The sequence below is a fragment of the Pleurodeles waltl genome, chromosome 6 (assembly GCF_031143425.1).
Source record: "Pleurodeles waltl isolate 20211129_DDA chromosome 6, aPleWal1.hap1.20221129, whole genome shotgun sequence".
Taxonomy (NCBI): Eukaryota; Metazoa; Chordata; class Amphibia; order Caudata; family Salamandridae; genus Pleurodeles; species Pleurodeles waltl.
This window is the reverse complement of record NC_090445.1, coordinates 1193711545-1193725387: the sequence shown is the minus strand read 5'-3', so window position 1 is coordinate 1193725387 and position 13843 is coordinate 1193711545. Positions and strand designations below refer to the sequence as shown.

Genomic DNA, 13843 nt, shown 5'->3' with positions numbered 1-13843 from the left:
AATCTTAAAACCTTCCCCCCCAATAGAATCTATTATAAGGACAGATTTTACAGTTTTCTTGGTAGGCTCCTTGAAATCATATGGAAAACAATAGTTTTCCTTTGTCTTTACCGGTAAATCAAAAACTCTTTGATGCCCTTCCAATATAGCTGTGAAAACCACCTATATCATTTGGTGGAGAATCCACTGCGGACAGCGTGACATCTCCAGAACGGTAGCCATGTACTGATTCCATTCAGGATCTAAATTCTGAGTTGTATTTGCTAATTGTCCGGCTTCCTGGTCATCATCAGTATCCTTTCTGTAGGCTTTTAGCACTGCTGATTATGGCCTTTTTAACCAGAGGTAAATATCTGGTCCCCTGGTGAGTTCTGACAATTCACATGTACTTTGAGTTTGACATGTTTAAATAAATTATAGCCCGGTGCTGAGGGCAGAGTACGACTGACAAAGGTCAGTCCTTTATCTAAAGAAGCTGTGACCCAAAGTGTGATTTTGCCGGTGTCTGGCATTAGTTGGAGCCAATGTACAGTGTTTATGCAGCAGACCACTATTTTCCTAAACTCTGTATGCAGATCTCAGGATATATCATATATAGGACTGGTAGCAGGCACAGGAGTCTTTAAGCATACATGCTTACTGACTCTTGGGATGCGTACTGCTGAAGTTTTGTCGTATAAATGAAGTTTTCTCCAGAAAAATGAAAATTATATGTGTGCGATTACACACCCCACTACTCTTTACCCTGTGAAAATATACCTTAATGCAAAAATGTACAGTACATTTTGTTAGTGTACAGCACAGGTTGTACAAGTTTTCTTACATACAAACATATCACAAACACGTTACCAGTGCGGCATCAAACCTGAGATATCTGTACATTCAGCGGATATAAATGGCCAAATTTTGTAGCCTTTATATCTATTGTAGACTTATAAGGCAGAATATTATTTTCTATGGTTTTCTCCAAGAAGAATGCACATATTGACTTTAAAAGGCTGCAACATTTCTATGATATATAATTATATATTTAGTGAATTTGGTAAAGTGTGTATTTCTATCATCACAATTAGAAAAATTAACTAACAACAAAATTAGGGATGGCAGAGAGTCATTCATTGAGGTATCAAGTGAGCTTTCAAGATCATGGACCAGAAAAAGCACTTCTTGGGATTGTTTTGTTTAAGGTACTTTAGTAAAACGTTTGAAGGTCAAGTGTCACCCACATATGCATATTAGGACCAAACACACACACATTGCAGAGGGAACATATGCACAAACTTTATTGTGTGCATCTGTAAAGTATCTGATTACTTTAGAACATGAATAAAATATTGCATTTAGCCAAGGTGATATTTATGGCAAACAAAAGGATTGATGGACATGAGTAACTATAGATTTCAAATTAGATTCCAATTCACAACAAGTCAGATTATTACAACTAAGCAGCAATGAATACACCCTAAAAAGGTGAAAGTGGGGTGTACCAATTGGGGTTTCATTTTACCCAGCAGCCCTTTATCATACAGATGTATGTGGTCTTTTATGCCTTAACTGAAAGATTTATTGACAGGCTGCAGCATTACTTGCAGGTTATATCAGAAAATGAAAAGTACTTAATTTTTTTATTTTCCTTTATAACCAAGTAATTATTTATTATTCAAGCAACATCATAAATCACAACTATTTAAAAATGACCAATAACATCAAAGTAACTCCTAAAATGCTGTTCCTATTCATTACAAGCCTGTACATTAAATAGCTGCAATATGAAAATGTGCATAGACAATATACGACATGATTTACAGAAATGATATGAATCATAATTATTTAAATAAAATTTACAAAGTAAAATATAATTGCATTAGAATGACAATCAATGTATTGTTTTAACCTTAAAAAAATGGTTTATGCTTCTAAATCTCAATGGGAAATGTTTTAGGTTGCATTTATGATCTCTGTTCAAGTAATAACCGATTCTGCATAAAATAATTGTCAGATCAGCATCAAAATAACAGAAACATTTCATATAGTACATAATTAGCAACATCTAAGTATTACACCTGAGGTCAGCATCTTAAAAAACTGTCAACTAAATTTTTGGCATTTTGCTTTTTTCATTTAAAAGTACACTGATGAAGTCTCCGGATTATATAGTTTAAGACCACAAATCTATATTTTAGAGACATTTTATAAAAAAAAAATGTCCATGAATAAGTAGTTAGCTCTTGCAATATCTTTAAACATGGGCTAAAAACAATCCTTTTAAAGAAAAATCCTATTTGTAAACTTAGTTGTGTTATCAATGATTAGCGTGAGATGTGAGTCTATAATGTGCCTTAAAAATAACAGCCGAACAATACATCTCAAGCAGCCACACTTATAAATGCTTCTCAGACACATCATGCCAAGATGTGTTCACTCATCAGTTACACAGCTTCTGTTGTCTTGGAAGCATGATGGTTCTTCTTGAAGGTGAATTATATTTCTCAGATCCTAGTGAAGGCTTTAGTTGGCCAAAATAATTTCTCTTGCAACTGTAGCCGGGTCAAAAGCATGAATTGTTGCCAGGATGAATAGGAAAACTGGAAGATGTCACTGTACATTATTGTTGTTTGTTCCAATGTTTTCATTTGCATTTTTAGTATGGTCTGAGCTAATTCCATCTTGCAGTTGTGCATCTTTTCTTGGTGGCATCCTTTCATTAATTCTATCCAAGCCTTTTGCTTCTTCAAAACTGCATATCTTATGTTGCGGAGAGAATCCTCGTATTGCTTAGGCAAAATGCAAAGGCAACATGTCAGTTATATTGCAAAAAGCAGAGTGAGATTGTTCAAAAAGTTGTTTAAAAACAATTTATCAGATACAGCAACTCATGAAGGTGCAAATATTGACACACAATTTAGCAATTTGACGACGACAAAAAAAATACACAATGTTGTGTAATGATGTAATATAAACAGTGATTACATGTTGGTACTTGTAGTACTTACCAGAAATATCTATAATAAATCCCAGACAGCAATTGTTTTAATGCATGGTTAGATGTTACCTTCACCCAGATTAATTGTACTCAATTCACTGACACTGGAAGGATTTCAATATGCTTTTCTCAGAATGAACATAGATCTCTGCATCAGGCAATTTAAGAAGCTGAGAAGTGTTAAAGGGCAACAATTCCATAAACTCATCAGCATTTGTGGTTGAGAATTAAGACAGTAATTTAGATTAGTCACAATCTTTATTTTTAACACTCTATTGTATATACAACTATAAACCCAATACATTAAAATTAGAAACCTTTGAGAAATATTACAGCAAGACGTGTTAAAAAAGTTAGCTAAGCTCTATTTATGAATGATGTTCCTTATGTACTGGGGTGCTTCTTTCTGAGATATTTGACGGTCCATATGTTTCATACTTGCACCAACTGCAATGAACTTTATAGCCTCAAACTAGGGTCATAATAATTGAGTACCATTGCAAATTAATTACTATGTATTTAAACCTTTTTGACTGAAATTGTAAATGCAAATTCCATTGACAGGTACATCTCAGTCAATCGTGATGGTAGTGAAAACCACTGTTAGCTTAAAATGGATTTGGATCCTATTCCCTATGCATGTGTATATGCGTTCTTGCATTAGAAGTTTCATAAAGTGCTCACAACATTTCAGAGCTTCAAACCACTGTCCACCTAAAGGTTCTATTTTAATTTCTGTACTCCTCCATTCTCATCAAAAGATGAGGTTTATAAAGTAGGCTAAACCATACATCCCTGTAAAAACTTTTATGAGAAATGTTGTTACACTGCCTTAATACTTCACATGAATTCCATATTAGAAATATAGATACACCAAACAATTTCCATAACAAATAATGTATCTTGCACCGAAAGGTTAATTGATACACTTAAAAAGGGACAGTCGCTAAAAACATTTAATGAACAAGTAGGAAATAAAATGAATGCATCATTTTACACACTTGCTTTTTGATTCAAGAAACCAAAACAAACGTGAACAAACACGCAGAAACAAATCTGAAAAGATATACATTAGAATTAACCACTCTAGAAAATCATGTTCTGGTAACTAGAAAACCAGATAAGGTGAGACAAAAATACCTAAATACGATAAATCAGTATAGGATTCATCTCTGTGTAACAGCTGACTTAGACATAGCCATAAAACATAAATTTGAATATCCACCAAAACAATACAAATCTGTGAATAGTGCAAATTATCTGGGCATACCTTTGTCAGCCTCAATTGCCTCAACTGTGGCTGCACAGAAGGAACCAGAAGCGTGCAAAATAAATGAGAAAGAGGAAACTGATATTGTTTACCCACAGAGAAACAGGAGTACATTGATTAATCTGTTAGCATTATACAGCACATGTTAAGTCAAAATGACAATGACATCTCAATTCATCTCTCAGAACCTCTGATATCTGAATGTGTGATTTAAATTATATCACTCTGCCAAGTCCTGGGTAGATTACTTCAGAAAGCTACAAAAAAAACTCAGATGTTTGTTTACAGTGATGGTAATCTTTCTTTCTTCTTTTTTTCTTCATTTGGGTGTTAAAAGGAGCCATGAAACTACACAAGTAATAAATACAGACAATAGAAAACACATGATAAATCTGCAAAAAAATTGTACATACAGTAAGACTAAAAATGGAACATCAGGAGGTCTACACGGTATAAAGTTAATTGAGAGCCAAATTAAGTAAACTCAAAAGTTAAGAAAGCATGGTCGCCCTTGAGCGTACAGCTTTGTGGAGAAATGAGATTACGCATTGTCTCAACGCCTCATCTGTCAGTTGTTGGGGAAAGCAATAGACTGCTGCACGCTGCCTAAAATGTATTGATTTTAAAAAGCGTACAAGAAAGAGCTTTGTATACAAAATGTAAAAATTACAGAAAAATTAAAATTGCATCATAGTCTGTTTAGACGTATTGTAACATGGGCACACCCTCAACTGATGATTGTGTTGAAACTAGAGAGGGAAGCATAAGAAGAATTTACATGAGTCAGTTCTAAAATTAAACAAAACAACAATGAACGCTCCCAACTCCCACAGCGTTCCAAAGTTAGTAGGGGGGAGCCTTCATGTAGGATGCTACTGTAGGCTTCACATATTCCTTTTTGGTCCTTGTTTCTAAAAGCTGGGTTAATAATAGAGTCTGCACGTGCTTTTTGGTTTAACATTTCAAATGATTTGTGAAAACATGACCCATGTCAATATTGACCAAGGAATTTTTAACATAGGTCAACCACAGAACGGACAAACCGTTATCACACGAGAGGCAATCTGTGATGATTTCTTTAGTTAGTGCTGCTTCCTCTACACGCTACGCTGAAAGCCACAAATCTGACAAATAACTGAGTTCTAATCCTTTATGACAGGCAAAGTGTGACGAGGAAATAGGGACACCCAACACTTTCCTACAAAAACAATTTTCCTTTCTTTGCAGTGCTGGAAAGTCGCGGGTACCCAACACGCCGGCCCCATAGATAGCACAAGGATTACATTGGGCCTTCTAAATTTGCAGCAGAGGCTCCAGAGCCTTACTGCCCTTAGGACGAGGGAGGCTTAGCAGCGAGCCCGTGGACCTGGCCAGTTCTGTCCTGCACTATAAATATGAGGGGCCTAAGAAACAGCTGAACTGAAACTCATACCTAAATAAGAAAAATAATTCACGCAGGTTAATAGATTGGAGCCCAGTTTAATTGGAGAGATTTTTGTTCACTAAGACCCACAAACCATAAGAAAAGATTTTGACACATTAGTTTGCAAATCAAGATCTTGCATAAAGGAACCAAACGACTGGACAAGTTTACGGTGGGCATTCAGTGTACCCGCTATTAGGACGGCAGTGTCCACATAAAGGAGCACTCTTAATGTTTGGGATGTCTGCCATCGACAAAGTAAAGTGGGAACTGAGATTATTAATACATAGAATAAAAAGCAAGGGGGAAAGAGCGCATTCTTGGTGAACTCCCCGCCCTATACAAAACTCATCAGTTACATTACCATTCTGTCCCCACCTGACCCTTGTTTTGGTGTTGGAATATAACGAAATCAAGATGTTAAGAATGGCCAAATCAATTCCCATATCAACTACAGTATGCCAAAGTTTGGATCTATTAACGCAATCAAATGCCATGGAAAGGTCCAGGAACTTCAAATAAAGTGCCACCGCTTTGCCTACAGTGAATTTTCCGATAATAAGGTTGAGATTCAGACACTGTTCAGTTGTACCAATGCCAGTGTGTAAGCCATATTGAATAGCGTGCAAAATGTTATTATCTAACACCTAGTCATGTAACTTATTGTAAAGAACCTTTCCAAAAATCTTGGCTCGTATATCTATCAAGGATATGGGGTGGTAGCAATAAGGCTGGGCGCGATTCCCCTTCTTGAAAATTGGCACGATTATAGAGCACAGCCAAGAGAATGTAGCTGCAAATAAAGCTATTAAAAACATTATTCAGCAAAGGGGCCCATAGGTCCTCAATGCACTTAAGATCTTTGGGGCCACCATCCGGGGCCAGGGCTTTACCACCTGGACTCTGCTCAATGGCCAGAGTGACCTCCTGAAGATCAAACGTGTTAACCATGGGGAGAGCTTCTACCCTGGGACCCATGGGATCAATATTATAATTTGGGGTGAAATAAATTTGTGAGAAGTGTCACCCATGTCTCGCCATTTATATGGACACTAATGTGGCTTAGGTGCTGGCCCGATGCAAGCAAATTGGATACAGTCAGAACTTTAGAGATGAACATTTGTGATCAAATCAATGGGAGGCTGACTGTGGTGCACTTACCGGCTTGCACAGTGACTTGATGATCTTCAAGCATAGGGCCCCGAAATACCCGACCAAATAGCTGGGAATAGCTGACTTGGCTAAACACTCAAAAACAAGGTCATAATTGCCACAAATACCTTTTTCAAAAGGGCCGAGGCATCAGGCATCCTCCAGCATATCAGAGGAAGTTGTTAAATTAACCAAAGTAGGCAAAGTTTTAAAATGCTTATGGCTGGGAACCACAAGTTCCAGAGACACAGGGTTATGATCCCCAAAGTAAGTTTTGATAGTAGCACTAGCGGCAACTGGACAGACAAGGTTACAGGATATAAAAAGAAAGTTAATAAATAACTGAATGACAGTTCCTACCCCTAAAAGTTGTCAGGCTCTGATTAATGTGCCCCGCAATCTCCATTGAGTTACATAGATCCACCGAGGGAATAAATGCTGCTAGCTCTTTACCTTGCGTATCCACGCCGTGTCCCCTAACCTGTGTGATATGTTTGGGATCAGGCAATTTATCATTGAAGTCACCTTCCAAGCACACAGAGTTGCTGATTTGTATTAGCTGCGGAATCCACAAGGGAGGAGATGTGTTCAAAGAGGCCGGAGAACCTTTTATTAGTGATATTTAAAATTGTATAAAACAAAGAGGCAGGGCCCCATTAAATAGGACTACCTAAAAAGTCATTTCCCAGGGCCTGCAGCGCTGAGGCACAACCACCAAACATCAGGTTAATCCCAATAACTAACCCTCCTGACGAACATCCTACACAAGAAGGTGTAGCAGGCAAACTAATACATTGAAAACCCTCCATGTCGACTGTATTCACATCCCACGTTTCCTGCAATAAAAGATCATCAAATGACGTGATGAATGCTATCCAATCAGGTAAGAGCAATTTGTTTTGGAGCCCAGCAACATTCCAAGTCAGAATGCGCAAATCCGGGGGAAAAGCTACCACACATTTTGTTGCTGCAAGTCTATTCGATGAACCATAGTTGTCTAAAATGTGTGACATCTCAGGGCTTTCCGAAACAGCAGAATGGACTGAATGGGAGGGAGTTGTACCTGACAAATAGGGTTTTCTCAGTAGCATGTTTGCTTATCCCCAGAAATGATTTCGGGGACGCCACCTGACGCAAGCCTTTCGTCAATCAATTCAATTGAAATCTGCCAGTGGTGCATATCTATTTCCACTCATCCAGCTGGCGGGTGTCGGCACCATGTGCGTAGGTAGCATAGGACATTGTAGACAGTCAGGAGGCTTATAAAAGTAACCTAGAGGAAGTACAACAATATTTGAACTTCTGAAAGTAATCACATTGTTGCACCCCAATATATATCTCACAGTGCTTGGAATGCCTGAAATTGACAACAATGCAATAGCCAGGTATATCCTTTTTGCTGTGTCCTAGCCAGCTAACCTTCCTGACCATTGAAATGTCCTGCCACTGATGCATAGTTACAACTTTTATTAACTCCCAACCAATGCACAACCTTATTTCTTGCTTGCTCCCAAGACTCTGTTTGATCTTTCCTCAGAGGGGGCACCCCTGTCATTGTTAGCACATATGGACAGGATCCTGGGGGGAGGGTCAGGGGGGGGTTGAGGTTAAATTAAGAATGGTGGTGCATGATGCCATTTCTTGAGGTCAATTAATCCCCTGGGCGAAAGGTACAACATCAGGCCCAGCTGTTGCTGCCAGGAGGGGGTTACATAATGAGTGAGTATAAAAAAAAACCTCACTCCAGGCCCTTTTTGTTCCAGTCTAAATTTTTTGCGAATGTCAGTTGCGGTTGGTGTCTCCAAGCTATCCGGATTTGATACAGACGTAGGCCTCCTTAGGGGCCTGTCCTCAGGAGCACTATTTATTAGGCCATCACCCCGCTCAGCACTAACATTCCTCGGCAACCGTAACTCAGTAAGGTGGCCTTCAATAACGTCCAAATGCTCCCTTAAAGGACTGAGTTTTTCTTATAAAACCTCCGCCAACAAAGTGACCCCTGCCCGTTTCCGCTTTAAAGCCGTTCCTGTAGCTGGCTTAGGCATGAATTGCTATTGTGGCTGTTGCTCAGGCTTTTGCAGGGTGCCCGGCCATGTGAATCTAAATCCCTTGCCCGGCTACACTTGTTGGTAAATGCGTCAGCTGCTACAGAGGTAGTTTCAGGGCAGTTTGACTCAATGCTGCAGTAGTTTGAGTGCACACCGCCAATACCCCCGGCATCCCCACACCACATACCCCAGGGGGAGCCTTTTGGTCCTTTCAAGCATTATATTCATGCTATTGGGCCGCAAAGGTTGTGCAGCGCGGTCATTTACCTTGGGTTTAGCCATTATGTGGCTAGGGAATTTACAGAATAACAAGAGTGCAAGTAAGAAAACCAGGCCTCACCCGCTAAGGCCAATTTCTGCTCCTGAAGTTGTTAGAGGGAGGGCAAGACCCAGCATTGACCGCCTGTGGTAATCATTTTAGACAGTAGTCCACTAAAGTGGTTATGATCTCAGTTCTGTTGTTTATGTCTTTTTGTACATTAAAAGTGTACCAGAGCTTTTCTTTTTAATAAGAAATGTGGAAACAGCAGCTGAAAAAATTATATTTAATACTATTTTGCAGGCAGATACTAGCCACTTTCAGTCAATTTACATTTTGCAAAAATATTGTACTGTTCGTCTAATCATTAACATTATGACTTTGTATTAGTGAGATTAATTCCCTGTGATAATGCACAGCCTTTTTATATTTAAAAGAAAATTGGCAAGGGTGACTTTTGGAAACTAACTGAATCAAAGCAGGGAGAAAAGGGAACCAATCTATATCAGAATTGGCCATCCTTGACTTCATTAGGCAAGTACATCATCAACCTGCAAATACATGTCTGATTCTTAACGGCACAGACGAATGTTCCAGTAATATGAAAGGAACTCAGTAACAACAACCCTTGACCAGTGATGAAATTGTCATGTTTAAGACATTTTAATGTAGCCAGTGACCATTTTCCTTACATTTATAGGGAATGATACAGTAGAATAGTGTTCTTCTGACATAATCACTCCAACATTTCCCTTTTATTCTAGGTTATACTTTAAGTAATTGATTTGAGGTACAATACAACTGAGGGTTTGAGATATTTTCTAACGAGGAACCTATTAAACAAAACATTTTAAAAAATGGAGGTATTGCATTTTTTGGAAATCAAAATACTTTCAGGCCAAGCACTTTGTAAACGACTTCCATGACACAGAGTAACTTAGAACTTAAGTGAGGTACTGGGTACTATTTTATACATTTCTGCTAAAATTACCAAAATCGTAGACTTGGTTTGGGACAATGAAATCCTGCAAACAACTGGGCTGTTACTGTTCACCCGTAATAAATTATAGCACACATACAAGTGAACAACATAAATTACATCTAGAGCACACATATATTGTATAGACCAAGAAAATGACTCATAATTTTGTTAACTGTATATTACCCCACAAAGATGATAAATGTATTGTTGTGTTTTTTATGAATGTGATGAAAATCGAAGAAATATAAATACACTTTTTTGTAATGTAGACTAATGTCTAAGCAATTATTTGTGGATGTGAAGGTATTAAAATTGCTATTATGGCATACATTGTGTCAGGACAATGCTTAAAGGAAAAGGTGACTATGGGTCTTTTGAAGCTAGAGGAGAGTTCTAGTTAGATGAAAATTATCAGTTAAAACATACAATGTTTAATATAAAACAACACACTGAAATTCACCAGTTTTATCAAGTTACTTTAACTGGTGCTCTGAGGTAACTATAACTTACGCCCCAGCCGTGGACAGTCTTGTCATCAATGATCTCATTTCAGGTGTTGCAGTGATATAAGTGATGTCACAGACATGTCATAGGTAATGTAATATGTGGGGTATTTAGCAGTGCATGGTGAGGGTGTGAGTTATAGTTAGCTTAGGCATGAGTTACAGTTACTTGACATAACTATAACTGGTGAATTTCAGTGGTTTTAACTGACATTTTAATTTACCCTTAATGTTTCTTGAACCTTTGGTTAGAGAATTTCGAAAGGTTTTTAAAAAATGTAAAGGAAGCTATCATTACAATTCCTAACTCTAACATCACTATCACCTTTAGTTTTATTAGTGAATTTCTAGAGTTGTTTCAATGTAAAGTAAAATGTTATTACCATATGTAAAGCCAACCTCTAGCAGTGTGGGGTTGGTTGCAGGGCCTGCCCTGAGCCCAGGCTCTGCATCCAACCCCTCACAGACAAGCAGCCACACGACATGCACGGTTGAAGACATGCACAGAATGCAGTCTGTCTCGCAGGTCCTGGCCGCACTCAGGCAGACTTACTGGCTTGTCAAAAGAGTCACAGCACCAGAAAAAGTGTGCCTATTTGCTATCTCAAAGGGTAAGCATATCAGTGTATATAAAGGAGATCTATCGTCATTCTCCAAAAATAACCAATATTTTTAATCCAATTTATATTTCAGTAAATCACACAATGCAATGTTTAATAATAGTGATTATTTTAAAAATGTTTATTAAAGTTTTAACTAAAAAAACATGAGTATTTTAATATAGTTTTTGATATTGCATTTTGAGGGCTGAAAAAAGTTTACATTTTTCAGCCTACAAAGTGCAATCACAAAAACAAACACAAAAGGACTTTGCATTGTAGCTTAAGAGCATAGAGCTCCAGGTAGGAGTGGTTTAAAAAAAACATATGGCAAGTTCTCCTCAGGTCATGGTTTTAATGACCCAGGAGACTTACTGTTTTAAAAAACAATAAAAAAACAAAAACATTTTTAACGTTGCTGGGGTGCTGTTTTACTTCTTGCAACCCCCCACAACATGACAAAAATGGTTGGTGGAGCCCCTGCTCCTTGTAGGGACACCACCAAGGTAAAGAAAAATATAACTATCCCTTGCAGTGCATTATAGCTGGAAATAATCAGTGAGCGCCTCCTACTTTTTAAACACTTTTGTGAATTCCCCAGTGCCCAACCATGACACCCATATGTTTTATTTTACTTAGGGGGTGGGGGATCCCTGCTGGTTCCCTCTGTGGTGGCACATACAATGTAGGGGGTCATTTGGGACCAAAAGAGGAGCTCCAAGGATCCCACAACCCCTGCGTGCTCCCAGCCAGCACCATACTGTGTGCTGGCAAGAGCTGGCATCATTCCTTTGCTTCTGCCTTGGCAGGGATATTATTAGGGTCGAGCCTGCGTCGCATGCGCTTGCGCATGCATATCGCTAGCGAGATGCTTTAGGAATTAGAAAAGGGCTTGGAGCCCTGTCCACGTCACCTCAGTGTCTTTCATTGGTTCGCGGGCTTGCCGATTAGAATCTGCTTCCTTTGATTAGTGGAAGGCACGCATACGTCATGCCTTTTCCGATGGTTAGCCCTCCTCGAGCGCAGCGACCAAGTACAGAAAACATGCGAGGCTCGCTGTTTTGTGTCCGGTTTGTGGACTACTTTTTCTCTATTTTCGCCACGCGATCTCGCTTGGCAGAAGTCGAGCGCTTTGCATAACATCGACCCTCTTACACAGTTAATTGCACTTTTGAGGGTTACGTACATAATTGCACTTTTGCTGATAGGTTTCATTACGAGTGAACTGTAGCAGCGCGATCGCTCTATTTGTTTCTTTTAACGTGGCAAGAAAAATCTGGTTGGGAGTTTACAACTGGTAATAGCTGTAACTCAAACAAATGCGAGACCCTAGTGCATTGCAAATGCTTGTTTTTTTTAATGCTTCCACCAGGTGGGAGCTAAGTTCAATTTCCTGCCTGGGGAGTACGGGCAGGGTGTGCCTGCCCTCTCCCAAGTAGGGAACCATAGTTTCTAGGGGGTGGCCTTCCTGGGACAATGTGTAGAACCTCAGGGATCGGGGCCCTGGGAAATGGGGTCCCCGGGACAGATACTGGCATTGGGAGTGGGGCCTGCAGCCCCGCTCCCATTTTAAAATACGTTTGGCCCAGGGGATGGGCTCTCTGGTGCATCTAGAGGATGGGGAGGGGAGCCACAAGCCCCCTCCCCTTCTATTGAATATCGACCCCACTGAATGATATCCCAGCTGTCTTTTCAGGCTGGGGGAGGGGGTCTTGCGGTCCCCTCCCCTGTCGGATAATGTCAGCCTCGGGAGATAGGATCCCCTGGGCCTCCCTAAGGCTCAGGGAGGGGATGCTACATGCCCACTAGGCCTTGGGGGGGGGGGGGGTGGTGGTGCAGGGTTCCCCTAACCTGACCCCCTTATAGCTACTGTTCATGTTTTTCTCTAGGGCTCAAGTAATAAGATGGCTGTCGCCATTTCATTGTTGGTGTGGTGGCAAACAGTCAGATCTCATTGTAAGATATTGTCAGCTCTGTGGTTACGCTGCTGCATGAAATATACAATGTTTTTTACACTTAATTACTCAAAAACTACTGAACAAATTTACACCAAATTACTAAAAAAGGCATGCTTCTGGAACAAGGTCTAGCTTTCGTCCAAATTTGGAATAGATCAGTTTAGCCATTTGGGCAGTAGCTGTGTCTAGATTTTCTACGGAAAAATGAATTGGGAAAACACTCTCAGGAAAACACTTTCGGGAATTCGGGACCACTCTCTTTTTCATAGTCCCTGCTTGACACATCACCCTAGAACTTTCCAGTTAGGAGTTGAGGTGGAAGAACATTTTTTATGGAAAGTTTTAGGAAGATTTGTCAAATGGTGCCAAACAAAAAAAAGGTTTTTCCTATGGAAACACAATCTTAACTATAACTTGTGTTTTTATATATATATATTGTTAGAGTAATGTATACAGTATTTATAATCTTAATGAACCTAACAATGAAATGTGGAATGATGTTTACGTGCATGCCAAACTCGGTGTTATTTGATAAGGAGACTACCTGATGTTGCACTTAGGATGTTCTACATATATGCACTTCATCACTGTAAGGGGTTTGCACAGCATACAACAATTTAACATTTCTTATGTAGCGATCAAATGAACCTATGCGAATGTCAAAAT

At 39.2% G+C, this 13843-nt stretch overlaps 1 protein-coding gene across 8 annotated transcripts in view; it reads right to left on the bottom strand.

Moving 5' to 3' along the window:
• Positions 1-1256: 1256 nt before the first annotated feature.
• PPP3CB (protein phosphatase 3 catalytic subunit beta) overlaps positions 1257-13843 on the bottom strand; it is an 818129-nt gene continuing 805542 nt past the window's right edge. For 4 of the 8 annotated variants that reach the window (XM_069240450.1, XM_069240445.1, XM_069240453.1 and 1 more), the window contains exons 13-14: positions 4254-4283; positions 1257-2774 (exon numbers count right to left, since the gene is read on the bottom strand). In XM_069240450.1, coding sequence (XP_069096551.1) covers positions 2596-2774; positions 4254-4283 — 209 coding nt within the window. In that variant the 3' untranslated portion in view covers positions 1257-2595. The remainder of the gene's footprint in view (positions 2775-4253; positions 4284-13843) is intronic. The other 4 variants (XM_069240451.1, XM_069240448.1, XM_069240449.1 and 1 more) reach the window with 2 other exon arrangements.